General features: G+C 49.6%; 2 protein-coding genes across 2 annotated transcripts; one reads left to right on the top strand and one right to left on the bottom strand.

The window, feature by feature from the left end:
* Nucleotides 1–1,893: 1,893 nt before the first annotated feature.
* C1H1orf216 (chromosome 1 C1orf216 homolog) lies at nucleotides 1,894–6,000 on the top strand. The gene is made up of 2 exons (XM_036851266.1): nucleotides 1,894–2,103; nucleotides 4,208–6,000. The coding sequence occupies exon 2, from the start codon at nucleotides 4,213–4,215 to the stop codon at nucleotides 4,900–4,902; it is 690 nt and encodes a 229-aa protein (XP_036707161.1). The 5' UTR covers nucleotides 1,894–2,103; nucleotides 4,208–4,212; the 3' UTR covers nucleotides 4,903–6,000.
* A 6,071-nt stretch (nucleotides 6,001–12,071) lies between these two features.
* LOC118895567 (solute carrier family 28 member 3-like) lies at nucleotides 12,072–15,536 on the bottom strand. Its single transcript, XM_036852904.1, is given in 6 exon segments — nucleotides 12,072–12,303; nucleotides 12,305–12,440; nucleotides 12,443–12,742; nucleotides 12,745–13,056; nucleotides 13,184–14,165; nucleotides 15,513–15,536. Coding segments are annotated over 6 exon segments (1,986 nt in total).
* Nucleotides 15,537–19,376: the final 3,840 nt, after the last annotated feature.

Raw genomic sequence — 19,376 nt, 5'->3', positions numbered from 1 at the left:
CTGCGTTTTGGGCTCCTCATAATACTAGAGGAATAGAAGAAAGGAGGTCACACTTGTAGGCTGATAATAGCTATTAAGGGGAAACAGAGTTGCTACTACTTAATGAGCGCTGAGAGGTGCGTCAGTGGGACCCAGGGGACGACCTTGTGCTCTTGTATTAATCAAGATTCTTTTGATTGCCAGTGAAAGGAATTCCACTCAAGTTAGGCTTGGCGAAATAAGGGCCTTGTTGCAAGGTATACCTAGGCCTCAGGAAACAGGACAGGACCATCACCAGGACTTCTGTCTTTCTGTGTCTGTATGTCAGCACTATCTTCTCCTACTACAGACTGACTTCTATTTGGCAGGAAATGTGATTGTTACAGCCCTAGGCTCACATCTTCCCTGCTTTGTCTTCCTTTAATTTTATTTCAAAAAGTCCCAGAGAAGGACTCTGACACCTAGAGTGGGAGTCCTATTCCTAGATTCATCAGGCTTCCATATGACCCACCTAGTTAGAGCTGGGAGAGACAGGAGAGGTAGGAGGAGGCGCTATTCAGGGCCCACCAAACAAACAATTAGATTTTGTTGTGACTTTATGACATAGGAAGACCTGTATCACTGCAGACCACCAAAGCTCAGAGACTTTACAAGTGAGGATTTGGGTCACCTCATAAGGAAATAAACTCCAGCTGAAGGTAAGGGGAACTTGCAGTGGATAAGGGAAAAGGGAGACTAGTTAGGCCTCAGGACCTGATGTAGAAATGGGGCTGAGGTCTCCACATATATATTTTTAGCTGGGGGAGTGTCCAAAGCTTGAGTTACTTCTGCCTTTTCCTTTTTATTTCCTTTTCCCTCTTAAAATAGGAGTTGTCGTAATCATGAAATTTTTTTTTTTCTCTTCCATTTCCCTTATTTTGTATATAGGATTTGTTGGTGTGATTTAATTTGCCATTTAATCTCTAGGTTGCAGAATGGTAAATTGGAATTAAGTTGGAAATGGAAGAGGATGCCTCATTATGGAGATCAGACTCAAATTCTTCTTTTAAAACAAAAAAAGCAAAAGAAAGGGAGGAGGGAAAGACAAGGGTATTTTTTAATGTATTATGATTCAAAGATGAATCCATATGAGTTTTGTTTTGTTTGTTTTTAATTGGTGGCATGGAGGGGGTAGCATGAGGAAGGTATAGCCAATTGCTTGGTTTACTCAGTAAAGCTGGGGGGTCGGAAGGAACCTCCTGGAAGCTCATGTGCCCTAAAGGCTAAACTTGTCCCAGACTTCTTTCTGGGGCTGCGTCTCCCTAACAGCAGCCAGTGCTTTTTGGTTTTATCCTTAGAGTCAGCAATTACTCTGTTCAGTAAGTGACTTTAGTTAAATAAGCACAAAATGAACATATAACTTCAAATTGTGATAGATGCTATCAAGAAAAGGATCAAAATGCCCTGGAATAATATAAAAGGGGGAACTAATCTGGCCTAGGAGGTCAGAGAAGGTTTATCTGAAAAGAGATCTTAAATATGAGAGGGGGAAGAGAATTTTAGGCAGAGGGAACAGTGTGGCAGAAAGGAGCCCAGTTCCAGAGACTGAAGGGCAAAGGCTGAAGCTGGAGAGACAGAGCAGGACGCTCAGAGCCCTGCGGCTGCAGCCTTAAGGATTTACCCTGCAATGCGGAAGCCACTGAAGGGTTTTAGGCAGGAGGGTGGTGACATGACCAGATTTTCATTCTGAAAATGTCACTGCATGTGCAGTGAGGAAAACCGATCGGAGGGACCCAGTAAATGCAGTTAGGGAATTAAACAGGACCTGCAAGGCCTCAGTCCAGGCTGCCGAAGGCGGGGGAGGCGATTCCGACTCTCCGGCAGGCGCGCGGCTCTGCGGAAAACCGAACCGGCACACGTGGGCCAGGCTGCCCCGCCCCGCGGCGCTGACGCCACCTGACTCGGCAGTCCCGGCTTGCGCTGGGCGCACGGCCCGGGATCCCACACCCCACGCGCCGGCCCGCGTGGACGCCCAAGCCTAGGGATTCCTCTACCCACCCCCCCTCCTCGCAGCCCCGAGGGACGAGTTCCCGCCGCGGGGCCCTCGGAACCAGAGCCAGCCGGGCGGAGCGGCGCCTCCAGGCCGTGAGTCGGGGCCCGGAGCGGGAGGGTTTGGACCCCAGCAGGGGGCGGGGGTCACAGCCTCTGCCCAGCTGCCTCTTTTGGAGAGATTAGGGATGGACGGTCAGTATCCTCTGTCTCCTGGGGGTAGTCTCCCTCTCCCGCAAGGCTAGGCAGGAAGGGAGGCCGCCTCCCCCCATCCTTACAGAGCGCTCTCCCACACACAAATTGCGGATTAGCTTAGAGAGAAGCCTGATCCTGGGGTGTCTCGGTTCCCATTTTACCGTCTCCGAGAACCCCTAGATCCTCAGCAAGACCCCCACCTCCTTCCAGCTGCCTTCACGGCCCCGCCCAAGTTTAGAAAATAGAAAACATTTGGGCGGGGACGATCTCCAGGCACGTTGCTTAGCGGGATGGAGTCTGTAGGTTGCGAAGGGACTGTCCCTACCACTGCCCCCAGGACTTCTTCCCACTACTGGATGTGGGGGGGGGGGTCCCTGCCACCTCCACTTACACTCTCCCTCACTCTTACTGATCCCCAGTTTTTCTAATCCTAGTCATTTATGGTCAGTAGGAACTTCTTGTCAATTTAACCCCTTATTTTGGGTGAAGTCGGTTATTGGGGAGGAAAGAATAATGTGGTGTGTTCTCTCTCTAGGGCCTCAGGATGGAGCAAGCTAGAGGCAGGGACCCGGGATAGTACTAGACATGGAGGGAAGGGGCAAGGTCAGAAGAGAGGCTTGTCAGTGGGAGAAGGGCTTCCTCACTGGGCAGAGGAGGGAACCCAACCCAGCTCTTCCAGCCCTGAGCAGTCAGCAGTAGCCTCTGCTACTCTTGGCCCGTCTCCCTGAGCATAGATATCCCACTGCAGTCCCCCTCCCCCATTCACTTACTCACTCAGCAAGGATGTGCTGATGCCTGCTTAGTGCCACGTTCTGTGCTGGCTCCTGAATATGATGGAGGGTATATAGAGGAATTCCATGTCTAGCTAGGGAGCCAGTAAGCTGCTATTACAAGATAGAAAACAAAAACAAAAAAAAGTTGAATAGACATTTATTGATCATAAACTATGTGCCGGGGACAAGAAACAAACATGAATAAGACAGCATGTACCCAGGGCAGTGGGGATCCTGAGGAAGGCATAGTTAACTGTGTGTGTTTGTGTATATCGGGGCAGTGGGGAGGATATCAGGATGGCTTCAGGGAAGTGGGCGTATTAGAGCTGCGTTTTGAAGTATGAAAAGGAATTTGCTGGGTGCAGAAGGGAAGAGCTTGGAGGGAAGGGGAGAGGAAGGATATTATAGGCCCAGGGAGTTGTATGAGGAGAATAATGGTGTGTCTGGAGATCTCTGAGCAGTGTGGAGGCAGAGTGGCAAGAGGCAAGTCTGGAGCAGTGAGCAGGGGCCAGATGAAGCACGGCCTCACAGGCCGGGAAGAGGGTTAGCAGGAGGTTAGGGAGGGAGCCATGACAAACTTACATTTTTAACTAGAGGCAGAGAGATCAGTAAAAAGCCATAGCAGTCAGTAATCCAGGTTAGAAATGGCCCAAACCAAGAGAAAGGGAAGACGTATGTACATGCACGTGCGTGTGTGTGTGTGCACACACACGTACACTCGAAGGTTTTTAAGAGGAAGAAGTGTCCAAATTTGATGGCCAGTGAGAGGGGGGAAAGAAGCCGAATGAGGAGTCCAGGCTGCTCTCAGTTTCTGGCTGGTGTGACTGACTGGAGAGTGGGGCCGTTCTGCTGAGGACACTGAAGAGGGAGGGTGGGGTGGGCCATGTAGAATTTGAGGGGCCTAAGGTTGGATGCAGAATTTGGTAGCAGTTGTATCTGGGCTGGAGACAGATCTGAGAGTCACCAACACATGGTGGTTCTGGAAGCTATAGCAGAGGATGAGGTCATCTGGGAGAAGCGCATAGAAGGAGAGGACAGCCTGCCTCAGGGCTGAGGGAAAACCCTGTGAGGAGACTGAGAATCAGCAGTCAGAGAGGGAAGAGGAAAACCACCGAGGGAGGTGTTACCAGAGCCAAGGGAAAGGAGCAGCCTTGTCCCTGCTGCTAGGCTGCCGGGACTTCAGGCACCCCACCCTGTCCTGCCCTGACTCATTCTCTGCTTCCCTTTTACAGACCAGATGTTTGCCATCCAGCCAGGGGTAGCTGAAGGGGGGCAGTTCCTGGGGGACCCGCCTCCTGGAGTATGTCAGCCCGAGCTTCAACCAGACAGCAACTCCAACTTCATGGCAAGTGCCAAAGATACCAATGAGACTTGGCATGGGATGCCGGGCCAAGTGGAACCCATACTGTTGAGGAGCTTCTCTGAGTTGCCCTCTGACAACCAGGCCTTCCAGGATCCTGGACTCCCTGAGGGGGAGGTCCGCAGCCCACCAGAGGGGGCAGAGATCCCTGGAGCTGGGCCTGAGAAGATGGGTGGTGCCAGCACAGTCTGCTCCCCTCTGGAGGACAACGGCTATGCCAGCAGCTCCCTGAGCATTGACAGCCCTAGCTGCAGCCCTGAGCCTGCCTGTGGGACCCCTCCCGGCCCTGGCCCTCCAGCTCCCCTTCTGCCCTCGGTGGCCCAGGCCGTACAGCAGCTGCAGGCTCAAGAGCGCTATAAAGAGCAGGAGAAGGAGAAGCATCATGTGCACTTGGTGATGTACCGTCGCCTGGCCCTGCTCCAGTGGATCCGGGTCCTGCAGCACCAGTTGGTTGACCAGCAGGCCCGTCTGCAGGAGAGCTTTGACACCATTCTAGACAACCGGAAGGAGCTTATCCGCTGTCTCCAACAGAGGGCAGCACCATCCACACCCCAGGACCAGGGCTAAGGGTGTCTCTGTACAGGGGTGCAAGGGTTTATGTATATATTTGCAGGCATGTGTGTGGTTGTACACAAGCAACTACAGATTATTTGCTGGTATGAGTGCAGGGAAGCATAAGTGAGTATGTCAGTGCTAACATGTAGGCAGATGTGCACAGGCCGTGTGAGAATCAGCAGCCCTATGTGTGAGTATATACATATGTGTATGTATAGTATGTATGTAGGAGGAAGTAAATTTGTATATGCATGTGTGGACGGTTACCCCAAGGTGTGTGTATATGTGCATGAGTGAAGATATATATGCAAAATATGTGTGTTTATGTATGAGTGAGTTTGAGCGTGCAGATTTGTGGTGGGTGTTTGTGAGTGAGCCCTTGTGTGTGCAGGCCTATGTGTAGGGGTGCATGTGTGCAGGTGCGTGCATGGGATGTATACATTAGGAGCATGTGTATTTGCAGGCTGACTCAGGAGCAAGTGTGTGCAAATATATGTTCAATTGCACATGTGGGGCATCCATCCATACCTTATGTTACCCGTGGTCTCCACTAGCCTTTTTTCTCCACAGGGTCCCACTGCTCCCTGGAGAGAGGGCTAGCCTGCTCTCATTATCTGAAGGTTGTGGCTGATCCTTTCTCTTGGATTTCTCGGCTACCTCTCCTTATCCCTCCCCTTCACTCCTCCCAGATCTTGCTCTGCTAAGGCTGTTGTCCCTGATGGTGGATTTGCTGTAGGAAGTTAGGTTGCTACTCTGGCCTACTATGGCTTTTTGGCTGCAATTTTGCCAAGGCAATTGGTAGAGAACTGGTATCAGGGAAGGGAGCTAGAATGGTGATTGACACCATGGCAGGCTTGGAGGCGGGATCAGAGAAGAAGATAGGGGACTGTCCCACTTGAACTCTGCCACTGGGCACGTGGGACATGGGGATGGGGGAGATGACGATGGCAGAACCCTGAGAAGACTAGGAGAATGGGAATTCTACAATACCAGTTCCAAACAAATCACACCTCTCCACTGCAAGGGAGCTGTTGCAAACCATATTGACTTAAGCTTCTGATGAAAAGGAATCTGTGTTAATATAATGTCATATGTCAACTACACATCAATAAAAAAGAAAAAAGAGAAGGAATGTGTGCTTTCTAAGCTTGCAAGGAGTGGAGAAGTGTTCCAAGGCTGTTGGAGAAAAATCTTACTTCCCTCTCTGTGCTTCTACTTGCTGTGCCTCTCTGGCTGTAGCAACATTAGGTGTCAAATTAATTTGGTCAATTTCCCTGAAATCAGACTGTCGGGGCCAGGAGGAGCCACAGTTTGGCTCTCCAGAGTGGGCAGTGGGCAGTGTCAGTCCAGCCACTAGAAGCTCTTAGATGCTGGGCCATAACCTCTTCTGTGACTGCATGGGGTTGATAGGCCCCAGCAGAGGCTCCGTGAGGTGGAGAGCGGGTGAGTTCTGGAGAGAACCAAGGACTAAAGTAGTTGAGCTCCCTGCTTTGCTTTTGGGAGCCAAGAGGATGCAAAATCCTGATAGGTGAGCAGTGACACAGAGGTCACTGATGCCTCTGGCCCGGCCTCCCTATCTGTAAAATGTGTGGGTACGTAGGTGAAAGGTATAGGGAGTGAGGCTGAAGCAATGGCCCTGGGAACTCTGTGTCTCACTTTTGCATGTTGAGTGTGAACCTGGCCTCTGGACCAACGAAGATAAACTGGGGCAAAGAAATTCATTTCTTGGGTTTGTGTTTCTATTCTACCTGTTGTTAGGTGACCTCTTTTCCTCACTGTCTGAGCTCCCCTTTTGAGCAGGGTTCTGGGCTGGGAGCTGGGGCGTGGGTGTTGGGAAAGACACTGGGGGGAGGAATTCAGTCTGCTATGGCTGGCAGTCTCATGTGGGGATATGGGGAGGTGGATGTGGGGGAATCTTTCTTCAGGGGCCTCTCAGTCTGACAGGGGAGACTTTGGCCTCTGCCCAAGAGCCCCATATGGGATTGTCCTTGTCCTAAGGCACCTTTGGGCCTGAAAGGGAAGGGCGTCAATTGTGAGGGACACATATGCACCTCCGACACTCATATATCACACTCACATACTCAATCTGCCCTGGAGCCACCACTTCCCTGAAGGGGGGTCTGATTGTGAAAGACTGAGTTAGGGTCCTTAGATGGTTCTGACACAGATGTAGTTATAATACATGTACATGACTTCAGATATGTGTTGACGCCAATCTAGATTAGATCTTCTATTTTACATTAGTTTGTATGATGATTCATAAATTAGTTTCTCAAAAATTCAATACTTTTTTTTTTTTTTTTTTTTTTTAATTTATTTATTTATTTATTTATTTTTGGCTGTGTTGGGTCTTCGTTGCTGCATGTGGGCTTTCTCTAGTTGCGGCGAGCGGGGGCTACTCTTTGTTGCAGTGCACGGGCTTCTCATGGTGGTGGCTTCTCTTGTTGTGGAGCACGGGCTCTAGGCGCGTGGGCTTCAGTAGTTGTGGCACGTGGGCTCAGTAGTTGTGGCTCACGGGCTCTAGAGCGCAGGCTCAGTAGTTGTGGCGCACGGGCTTAGTTGCTCCGCGGCATGTGGGATCTTCCCGGACCAGGGCTCAAACCCGTGTCTCCTGCATTGGCAGGCGGATTCTTAACCACTGAGTCACCAGGGAAGTCCAAAAATTCAATACTTTTATAAAGAAAGTATATTACAGTTGACCCTTGAACAACGCAGGGGTTAGGGGCACCAACACACTACGCAGTCGAAAATTTGTGTGTAACGTATAATCAGCCCTCCATATATGTAGTCCTTCCATAGCCATGGTTCTACCTCCTTGGATTCAACCAACTGTGGATGGTGTAGTACTGTAGTATTTACTGTTGCATAACAAATTACCCTAAAACTTAGTGACTTAAAACAATCACCATTTCTGTAGGTCAGGACTCTCTCACCAGGCTGCAATCAAGATGTCAGTCCAAGGTCCCTGGTCTCCTTTGTTGGGAGCATTCAGTTCCCGGAGGGCTGTAAGCTGGAGATCACTTTTAGTTCCTTCCATGTGGGCAGCTTGCTTCATCAAATCATGCAAGCCAAGAAAGTTACAGAGTATTAACAAGACAGAAGTCACAGTTTTCTGCAACCTAATCACAGAAGTGACATTCCTCAGTGTTGCCGTATTTTATTGGTTAAAAATAAGTTGCTTAAGAGGAGAATATTACACAAGGCTCTGAGAACCAGGAGCGGGGGGTCATCAGGGACCATCTTAGAGGCTGCGTGCTACAGGAGGCATATTATGATTGATCAGATAAAGGCATATTTTATTGATTGTTTTTAATTATACAAATAAAAATTAATTCTACTTATAAAAATGGAAACATTTCAGAGAAATCTAATGTTTCCTTTTATTCCTCCCCAACAAGGTATATATATTTTAAACCTCACAAAGTATGCTTCTTGCTGAAACAGTCAGTGACCCAGGACATTAATAATTCTTGTTATCTTGACATTTGACATTTAAACAGAAACGATACTGGACCAGTTTTTTTTTTTTTTTTTTTTTTAAGGTGTGTCTCATTATTTCTTTTTCTTTTTTTTTTAAGTAAATTTATTTATTTTATTTATTTATTTTTGGCTGCGTTGGGTCTTCGTTGCTGCGCGCGGGCTTTTTCTAGTTGTGGACAGCGGGGGCTACTCTTCGTGGCAGTGCGCGGGCTTCTCATTGCGGTGGCTTCTCTTTTTGCGGAGCATGGGCTCTAGGTGTGCGGGCTTCAGTAGTTGTGGAGCACAGGCTTAGTTGCTCCGCGGCATGTGGGATCCTCCCGGCCCAGGGCTCAAACCCGTGTCTCCTGCATTGGCGAGCGGATTCTTTTTTTAAAAAAAAAATTATTTATTTATTTTATATTTATTTTTGGCTTCGTTGGGTCTTCGTTGCTGCGCACGGGCTTTCTCTAGTTGCAGCGAGCGGGGGCTACTCTTTGTTGCAGTGCGTGGGCTTCTCATTGTGGTGGCTTCTCTTGTTGCGGAGCACTGGCTCTAGGCGCGCAGGCTTCAGTAGCTGCAGCACATGGGCTCAGTAGTTGTGGCTCGCGGTCTCTACAGCACAGGCTCAGTAGTTGTGGCACACGGGCTTAGTTGCTCCGTGGCAGGTGGGATCTTCCCAGACCAGGGCTCGAACCCGTGTCCCCTGCATTGGCAGGCGGATTCTTAACCACTGCGCTACCAGGGAAGTCCCAATACTGGACCGGTTTTAACAAATTCCATTTATTAAGAGACGTTGTTCTAGCAAAGGGCTATAGCTAAATTTGAATAACTTCAACTGTGAGGATTTCTAACAAGACAACATCAAGCCCTCAGAGCACAAGAGGGTGAATTTTCAGAAAAGGCCCCTTTCCTGAATGCGTGAAGGCTTTTCTGAGTAAAACCGGTGGTTAAGAGCACAGACTCAGAAGCCAGACCCCTGGATTTGGTTGTTGGTGCCATTTCTTTCTGTCTCTGTGACCTTGGGCAAATCAATTAACTTCTCTGTTCTCCAGTTTCCTCATCTTAAAATGAAGACAATAGTAGTAACTACCTCATAGGATTGTTGCAAGGGTTAAATGGATATATAATATGCAAAATACTGTACCTGGCACATAGTAAACTATGTTAATGAAAATTATAATTATTATTATAGATAGTGCTTTTGTGATGCACACTTAACTTTTTCACAGAAAAACAATCAAATTTTTCCTTAAGGAGTCTGAATCTAAAATTTAAAAGACATCATTTAATTTATTTATTTATTTATGGTTGTGTTGGGTCTTCGTTTCTGTGCGAGGGCTTTCTCTAGTTGTGGCAAGCGGGGGCCACTCTTCATCGCGGTGCGCGGGCCTCTCACTATCGTGGCCTCTCTTGTTGCAGACCACAGGCTCCAGACGCGCAGGCTCAGTAACTGTGGCTCACGGGCCCAGTTGCTCCGCGGCATGTGGGATCCTCCCAGACCAGGGCTCGAACCCGTGTCCCTTGCATTAGCAGGCAGACCCTCAACCACTGCGCCACCAAGGAAGCCCCTAAAAGACATCATTTTAAAAAGCCTTTTAAAAAATAAAGCTGCCTAATATTCCTCTCCCTAAGAGAGCTTTCTGAGCTGAGAAAAAGATGAAAGCCAGACCAAGGAACAAGTGTGGTGAATTGCACGTTGACAGGAGCCCTGCCAATCCTGGGTTTAGGGACAGACCCAGCCCCTGGTGTGGTGGTGGGTTAGGGAAGGAGCTTGACAAGAGCAGGCAGTCAGGGCTGGAGCCAGGCCAGCAGAGCTTGGGGCCGGGGTGCTGAGGCAGGACCCCAGTGGATGAGCTGACCCAGCCAAGAATTGCTGTTTCCAATCAGGCACGCTGGCCATCAGGCCTGATAGCGGGAAGCTCTGAGGCTACTGCTGTACCTGTGTGGGGAAGACCTGGTCCAGAGACTGTCTAGACTGCCTCTGTTTCTTTGCCTGTGGCAACTGTACAGACTGAACGAGGAAATGGGTCTGAAGATGCCTTGTATGCATTAAAACAATCAAGGCCCCCCTGCACAAGGCCCTACAGTGCCAGCCTTGCCCTTGAGCAAGTCTTACCTGCACAGGTAGATAAGACTTGCATCCAAAGGGCTAATGCACTAGCCGCTCAGCCAAGGAGAGGGGGGAGCTGCGGCTGCCCTCTGTGAAGGTCTCTGCCTCAGACTTCTATACTTGGGAGGTTGTTTTAAAGTCACTGAGTGGGGATTTCTTAGTCCCTGGGACAGTGAGGAGAGTGGGGAAGTTTCATGCACTAGGGAGGGGTTTAGCCAGTGAGCCACCTCCCCCTTCCTGCCAGAGTGAAACCCCATGACCAGGAGCAGGGAAGTCTAACTCAGGTTTCTGGTCCTACCTGAGGAGACTTGCTTAATAGGAGGAATGAGGGATGAGGTTGGGGCTGAGACCCAGAGACCCACAGGTCAAGGCACACAGCAGAGGCCTGAGCAGGCCCGAGGGCCAGGACTGAAGCATAGAAGGGGTTGGCAGGGAGGTAGTGCAGGGCTGGATCCTCTGGGGAGAAGAAAGGTCTGGATCCATGGAAACTTTCTCTCCAGGGACCCCAAATAGGTCTGCACCATCAAGTGTTGTCAGAGGGGATGAGGTTAAAACCTGGGGTGCAGGGAGGCAGGGAGTGAAGTGGGAATGAGGAGTGTAAGGAGTTATGGGGATAAGGAGACTGCAGAAGGTAGGTGGGCTCCCAAGCCCTGTAGGTGTGGCATATCATATCGGGGCTCTGTGTACAGATGGTGCCCGACTTATGATGATTCGATTTATGATTTTTTTAAAAGGTTTATTTATTATTTATTTATTTTATTTTATCATTTTTGGCTGCGTGGGATCTTAATTGAGGCATGCGGGATCTTTCCTTCTGGCGCGCAGGCTTCTCTCTAGTTGTGGCATGCAGGCACCAGAGCACGTGGGCTCTGTAGTTTGCGGCACGCGGGCTCTAGTTGAGGTGCGCAAGCTCAGTAGTTGTGGAGCATGGGCTTAGTTGCCCCGTGGCATGTGGGATCTTAGTTCACTGACCAGGGATCGAACCCGCGTCCCCTGCATTGTAAGGTGGATTCTTTACCACTGGACCACCAGGAAGTCCCCGATTTATGATTTTTTTAAAAAATAATTAGAAATATCCTAGTATATTGTACTTCGGAGATAAAGAGTCCTTTGGGCATTTAGATCCCTACTTCATCATCACCACCATCACTACACACACACACACACACACACACACACACACAAACACAAATCAACTATTTACACATGGATTAAAAAATATTACTCTTGTGCATGAACAAAAATGAAAACACAAATAAATTACTTAAGGTATTCCAAAACCTTTTTCACATTCTTTCTTTTGTATGAATCCCCTTTTATTCCAGTCATTAGTGTTTGTGTTTTCTCATAAAACGTAGTCTTTATGCTATTAAGAGCATTGGTGTTGAGCATTTCATTAAAAAGCATCTCAGCATTGTCTCTAGAATTTCCTTCTGAGACAGAAAACATTTCTGGGACTGGAGACTGAAGTGTTCACTCCTGTTTTCCTTCTTTCCAATTAAAGCTGATTCCATGACAGAAGTATCAATCTGTGGAAATAGCTTTTTTTTTCCTCCCCAAAGCAGAAAATTCAGCACCTGTACTTAGAGTTCTGTTGGAGAAGTGGCTGAACTCAAAATGCATTAGGAACCCAACTGCAGTTTAGTGTTGGTGGATTCAACAAATTGCAGCAGTCCTTCAAATACAGGCTATGGTTTCCTTCTGGGATGACCTCACCAGGACCCCTGGCAACAGTGTTGCTCAGTAGACTCTGGCAGCAAGATACTGCATTGGTTGTGTTTCTAACTGAGCTGGAGTTGAAGGCATTCTCCAAAACATGATGGCAGTTGATGTCTACAGAAGTGCTTGCCGGTAAGTGCTATGGATGTGAGTCCGCCGATCACTATTCCTAGGGAACCGAAATGGGCAAAGCCACTGAGAGCATGAGTGGCAACTGTCTCAGCACGAATCGACATATATTGCTGCACACCATCCACAAATTGGGTCCACACTCTTGCCTTAATTGGATCAATTTTGAGAGTTTCTGATAAGCCACAGATTCATTGAAGAATGTCTTATAACCTATGAGTTTGGCAACCATAAAGCTGGCTTGCCAGTCCACTCCCATCATGAAGGAAAAGGGCATGAAGATGTAGGAGCATATTACTTCGAAACTCAGTTGTGGGTAGTCAAACATGTTTCCAAACCAGGACAGGGCTGAATTCACAAAAGACAACAGGGCCAGGAAGGCAATCAAATTCACAGCGATGTTCACCACCAGGGAAATGGATGAGGATGCTCCCTGAGGGTTATTTTAGGTGTTTCTGTCTCAGGCCAAGAAAGTTTAGAAATAGCCAATGCTGCAGGTGTGGACATAACTGAAGCAGTTAACAGGTGAGAGGATGAAACCCCAAAAGAAATATATGCACCTAAGACACTTCCAGCAATGGTAGAGAACCCAGTGGTCATGATTGCGTGGAGTTCGGACTTGGTGACGTATGGTAAATATGGCTGGACCAGCAGTGGAGATTCTGTCTGTCCAACAAATATATTGCCAGAAGCAACTACAGATTCAACAGGAGATGTTCCCATAGTCACTAGCATTACCCATCCAACCTCTCAAACAAACATGGTTGATGGTCCCAATTTGTAGTGGTCCTTCCAACCAGAGACTGTGGTGCCCTCCTCAGAATGGGGACTTCCTATTGCATCCTCTCTCCTTCCTTCCTGCTTCGATGTGGACACAGGAATGCTTTTTAATGATCCACTGCATCAATCCGAGGTAGTGCAACATGGACATCACAGTGCTGAAGAAAACCACGATGGGCAGGACCTTAAATGCAAAAAAGTGGTCTTTATATTTCTCACCAAAGACAAATGAGGCGCCAGCATCAGTGTACTCCAGGAACGTCTGAACTTGTTTCCGTAACCAATCAAAAGCCATAAATCCAGTTTCTGTCCTTAGTATCAAAAGCCCAAGAAGAAACTGTAACCCAATACCCCAGAAGACAGGCCTCCAGTAAACTTTGGTTGGGTGCTTGGAAAATAGAAATGTCAGGATAATGTACATTATGAGTCCACCGAAGGACACCAGCTGCTGTTGGCCCAATTTGGTGGTGTCAAAGACCAGCCAGAAAATAACTCCCAGGATCAGGCAGGCCCAAATCACCCACTTCAGCCAGAACCAATGGTTGCCCAGAAGCCTTTGGCCAGGAGACAGGAACTGAGCGATTTGAGACTCACATCTGGCCATGAAGTGATCCCAGATCACAAAGAAGATGGCAACCACCGTGATCACGAAAAGAAGAAGGGCTCTGCGAAAGTTCAGCACACAGGCCACAATCACCAGAGCCAGGTAACTTGCTATTAAAATGCCCCAGATGATATACTTAATGGTTGTTTTGTGTTCCCTACAAAAATCATAAATTGGACCACACTTCCTTTCCAGGCACCCTTTTTGATGCGTCTCTTGATCGTCCTCCTCATCTTCATCCTTTCCTGGAGAATCCTGCTCAATGGTGACTTGCTCTTCCCCCTGTTTGCCCTTTTCTTGCCCTCTGTTTTGCACAACTCTACTCCTTAGTGAGTTGTCATTTCCTGATGTGTTCTGGTTTTCAAAGCAGTCTTCATCACTCTGAAAGCCGGTGTTGCTGCAGCCCTCGGCTGTGAGGGCTACCATCCTCTGCAGCTCCACAGAATTTTTGCAGCTCACGGATTTGGCTGGCCTCTGAATTCTTTTCAAATGTCTGGGCTGGAGATCCCCTGTACCTCACTAATCCTTCTCATTATCCTCATTCCTTCTGGCCCATTTTTACTCCGGGAGGAAGACTCCTGTGCATGGGAACCACAGATGGTCTCTGGTGCCTCTTCCCTGGTGTGTCGGATGGAGGGCCAGATGCCAGATTCACTCCCCAGCTCACCTAGGAGAATCTGATTTATGACTTTTTGACTTTACTTTTTGATGGTACAAAACTGATAAGCATTCAGTAGAAACCTACTTTGAATTCTGAATTTTAATCTTTCCCCAGGCTGGTGATATGCGATATGATAGTCAGTCTCTCAATACCCTTGGGATGCTGGGCAGTGGCAACTCCCAGTCAGCTATACAATCATCAAGGTAAACAACTGATACACTTACAACCATTCTGTACCCATACAACCATTCTGTTTTTCACTTTCAGTACAGTATTCAATAAATCACATGAAATATTCAACACTTTATTATAAAACAGGCTTTATGTTAGATGATTTTGCCCAACTGTAGGCTAATGTGAGTGTTTTGAGCATGTTTAATGTAAGTTAGGCTAAGCTATGATGTTCGGTAGGTTAGGTGTATTAAATGCATTTTTTTACTCACAATACTGTCAATTTACAATGGGTTTATTGGGATGGAACCCCATTGTAAGTGGAGAAAGGTCTGTAGTGGCTGTCTCTAAGGAGATTGAATGGCCCCTGATGGCAGCCTGTGACATGTCTGCCAGCCTCTGTTTCCTACAGGCCTCACCCCAAACCCAGTGTTAGTGTTTCCTCCTAATCACAGCATGAACAGGTAACAAGAACAGGTAACAAGAACAGGAAAGCAATGAGATCTCTGAACACCTGATCAAGGAAAACTTCCTGGAGGAAGAAGAGACTAGAGAATGAGTAGAAGTTGAGGCAACAAAGGATAGTGATTCCTAGTGCAGACTGGACCCAGGTATCTTGGATCTTCCACTTAACTAGCTGTGCCTCACTTTTTTCAACTGTGAAATGGGGCAGTTAGTGCTTCTCTCAGCATTTTGTGAGAGTTCAATAAGTTTACACATGTAAAGGGCTTAGAGCTGAGCCTGGCACATAGGAAGGAGTCCACAAATGTCAGCTGTTACTATCTGACTAGGAGAGGATGGGGAGGTCATCAGAGCTAGGAGATGCAGCTGGGCAGTTGTGCTGTATATTAAAAATTGCTAAAGGGCCTTGACTCCCAGACCTATGAGTTTAATGGGGATGCTGGTGGTGAGGAGCATGAGATGGGGGTGTTCCAAATCAGACCTCAAATCCACACTCATATACATGCCCACACCCACCAGGCACCCACAGACACAGGGGCACTAGACCCCATGCCTACGCATTGCGCCCGTGCACACACACACTCCTGGACACAGACCCACACGCGTGCTTCCTCCTCCTTCCCCAACCCCTCTCAGAAATAAAACTGCACCCAGCCTGGGGTGGGGGGTGGTTTGCACACCCCAGCGGACCCCCGAGACTCTCCCAGCCCCAGCGCCGGACAGCCAGAAATGTGTCTGCTCCGCCGTCTCCAGGCCTGAAGGCTTCTAGCCACACCTTATCCTTCCGCGCTCCTCTTCCCAAACCCCTAGGCTCAGAGGCGGTCGATCTTCTACGCGCTCCACTTTTTTATATCACCAGTAGATTTGAGAAGAGATTCGGCTGGTTGTGGGACTGGCCGGCGGGAGGAGGGAGGTGGCTCAGGGAAAAGGGGGAATCATCATACTGAGGACAGGGCCGGAGGAGGGGCTAGGTCCCCCAATGACCTGTACCTCCCCCCCCCCCAACCAACTGGGGATGAAAGAGGGCTCGGGCCGTGGGATGGGAGCAGTCCGAGGGGCTCGGTGCTTGGGGGGACCGTGAGCTTGCCCCATAATGGGGCGCAAGGTGGAGCCCTACTGCTCCGTGCTGGGGAGGAAGGAGAGGGCAGGAGGCCGGCGTTCAGCTGGTGTCCAGCGGTCCCCGGGCGGGGCTCGTCCCCCGAAAGGCACGGACAAAGGGGCGGCCTCCCCGGACCCCTGCGCCGCCTGGAGCCGAGGGCTCAGCACAAAGCTGGAGGCGGGTGGAGCCGAGCCCGCCCCACGCGCCGGCGCTCACGGGACTGTTGATCCGCACGATTGCGAGCGACGTTTCCTGCGCCTAATCCCAACAAGCATGAAAACGGCTCCAGCGGGCCCGCCAGCAGGCCCTTTGTCCCGGCCCCTCGCGGGACAGCTGCAGTCGGGATCCCTCCCCCCTTTTGTGTCTCCTCCCCCGCGCCCCTCTCCGCCCTCCCCAACTCAGCTGCCCGGATGGCCGCAAGCCTCCCAGGTCTCTCGCCTCGGGCACTTGGGCCGCACAAAGAGGGGCAGTGCCCCTAATCTGGGGGAGGGGGAGGATTAACCCCAGGGTCTGCAGGGAGAGGTGGGACTGTGGAGGGAAGAGAGAGAGAGAGGGCTGAGGGGTGCGCCTTCTGCGAATGCAGGGCTGTGCGAGTGATGTGGGCCTGCAAGTGAGAGCATAGATGTGGGACTGGAACCGTAGGGGGACACGTATGAGCGGGTGCAAGTTAGCGGACTGGAGGGGACCCGGGTTGTTACTCATGCTTCTTGGACTCCTCTGGCCAGCCCCCAACATTCAGTGATCAGACAGCTCTCAGGGCAAGAAACTCCCTAGACCTTGATGCTCCCTGGGCTTCCCGGGACCTCCTGTCTCTACTCCTCCTGGGATCTCCTCCACTCTGTGCCTTGGCCCCTGCCCATCCTCTGGACTCCAGCAGCGTCTCTGCCTCCAACTGCCCACTGGACAGCTCCACTCGGATGACCCAGAGCACCTCAAACCTCCCATGTCCAAAACTGAGCTCATCTCCTCACCCACAAACCTGCTCACCCCATTCAGTCATCTGGGGTGTAAGCCTTGGTCCCCCTGGTCACTCCTCACACCCGTCACCAGGTCCTGTCCCTTCCGCCTCCCAAACGCTTCTGTAGCCCCTGCCTTCCTGTCCACTCCAGCTTCCCCATCTTGGTTCAGGCCACTGTCATCTGTCACCCAGAAAACTGGAAGGGCTCCTAGCCTGGCTCCTTCCCTTCCGTTCACCACACTGCTCTGGAGTGGGCTTCCATAAGACTCCTCCAACTTAAGACCTTTCCAAGGCTCTCCAATTGCTTAGCTTGGTTTGCAAGGCCTTCTCTGACTGCTTCCTACATCCTCACTGGCCTGATCTTTCCCCAGGGTCTGTTGTTCTCAAGTTACTGTCTAGTCCACAAAGACCTTTCTCAAGAGCCTTCATGGAGATCTTTTCTCATGAAATCTCTGAGTAGCCTTGTTCCTCACAGAACCATCCTTCAGAGCCCCAAGGTCCAGGGAACTACAGGGCAGTGGGAACCAGATCCTCCAGAGACAGTGCATGCTGGCTCAGCCTTGCCCACACTATGCCTGCCACACGCAGGACAGCAGGGCTTCTCCCCAGCTGATGTGGTCCTGCCCTTCCTTGGGCTTCCTCAGGCCACCGTGGCTACAGAGGCCACTCCAGGTGCGTGAATCCTCAGGGCTGCTGGACACCCTTGTCTCTGTCCCAGATCTCTCAGGATGGACCACATCCCCAGAGGGCTCAGAACCCCACAGTCTGCGAGTATGTCTGTGTCACACTGTTCCTGTCACCATTGTCACCAGACACCTCCTCCCAGGAACCTACTTCCAAGATGCTCTCAAGCCCCCGTCTTAGTCAGACAGGAAATTCCTATATTCAACAAATATTTATTACTGTCTACCACGTTCCAGCCCCTCTGGTAGGCAGTGGTGATTCAGATGAATCAGACACAGTTCCAGCCCACTGGAACTTCACAGTCAATTCCTGGAGACCCAGACATGGGTAATAAGAGTGCAGTGTGATAAGTGCTAATACAAATCTGTCCATGGTGCTGTGGAAGCACTTTCTAAAACATGTTCCAATAGGTGGGAAGTAAAAGATTTCCAAGTTCAAAGGGAATGATCAGGAAAGCGTTCACAAGGAATTCCCTGGCAGTCTAGTGGTTAGGTCTCTGCACTTTCACTGTTGAAGGCACAGGTTCAATCCCTGTTCGGGGAACTAAGATACTAAGATCTGGCAAGCCACTCGGGGGAGGCCAAAAGAAAATAAAGAAAAAAGAAAAAAAAAAGGAAAGCGTTCACAGAGGAGCTGATGTGGAGGATGTGACCTGGAGGATGAGTAAAAGTAGGTAAACAGCATCCTAGGAAAAGTGAAGAGGACTTACCCTGGGGACCCAGGAACCAGGAGCCTCCGAGAGTTCAGAAGCAGGGCACTGTCCAAGAGACAGAGGAGTCTCTCTGAGCCGGCAACTGCAATGAGGAGTGAGGCTTACCTGTACAACTGTTATGAATGGTTGCTCTCATGAGGTTGGCCTGAGACATCACATCACTTCCTGGGATGCTGGGCAGTATAATAAACTCAGTAAAGTATTCCACTTGTCTGTGAGCCACACAAGCCTCTGTCTTCAGGTACATTGAGAACCTTCAGAGTTTGGGAGTGTATGGGGTAGTAATAGGTACAGACTGGGAACCCCAGAAGCCAGTCCTCTGAAGAAAGGGCTTCTGCACCAGGCCACTGGGCTTCATTATGGGAACCAACAATACTCCCGCAAAAGACCCTCCCTGCTTAATATCAGCTAAACTTGGTTCTGCAGGAACCCAACAACATAGGGTCAGTCCAGAACATGCAGGTGTACACAGATGTATATGTCTGTGTCCAAACCCCTGTGAAGAAGTTCAAAGCTTCTTTTATCTGGTGGGTCTGGTGGGTTTCAATGCCATTCTCCCCATTCCCCTCCCCCAATTGTATTCCTACTTGCATCCGTGTGTTACTCCTATCCCCGTAGCCAGCTCATCCTCTCCCCATCCTCAATACCATCTTTCCCAACTCACTTCTCTATTTCAGCCCAAAGCATCCTCCTAACAACAACAGCAGTAAGAGAAAGAAGAAGAAGGAAGAGGAGAAGGCAGAGGGGAGTAGGAGAAGAGTATTTTCTTAGAGTGCTAACTTTGTGTCAGGACAGGCACTGTTCTTGGTGCTTTACCTGTGTTAACTCATCTAATCACTAGGAGAACAATACTATTATCATCTGCATTTTGCGGATGAAGAAATTGAGGGCCAGGGGTGTTACGCAACTTGCTTAAATTCATGTAGCTGGTAGAAGGC

The sequence above is a fragment of the Balaenoptera musculus genome, chromosome 1 (genome assembly GCF_009873245.2).
Source record: "Balaenoptera musculus isolate JJ_BM4_2016_0621 chromosome 1, mBalMus1.pri.v3, whole genome shotgun sequence".
Taxonomy (NCBI): Eukaryota; Metazoa; Chordata; class Mammalia; order Artiodactyla; family Balaenopteridae; genus Balaenoptera; species Balaenoptera musculus.
This window is presented reverse-complemented; position numbering and strand designations above follow the sequence as displayed.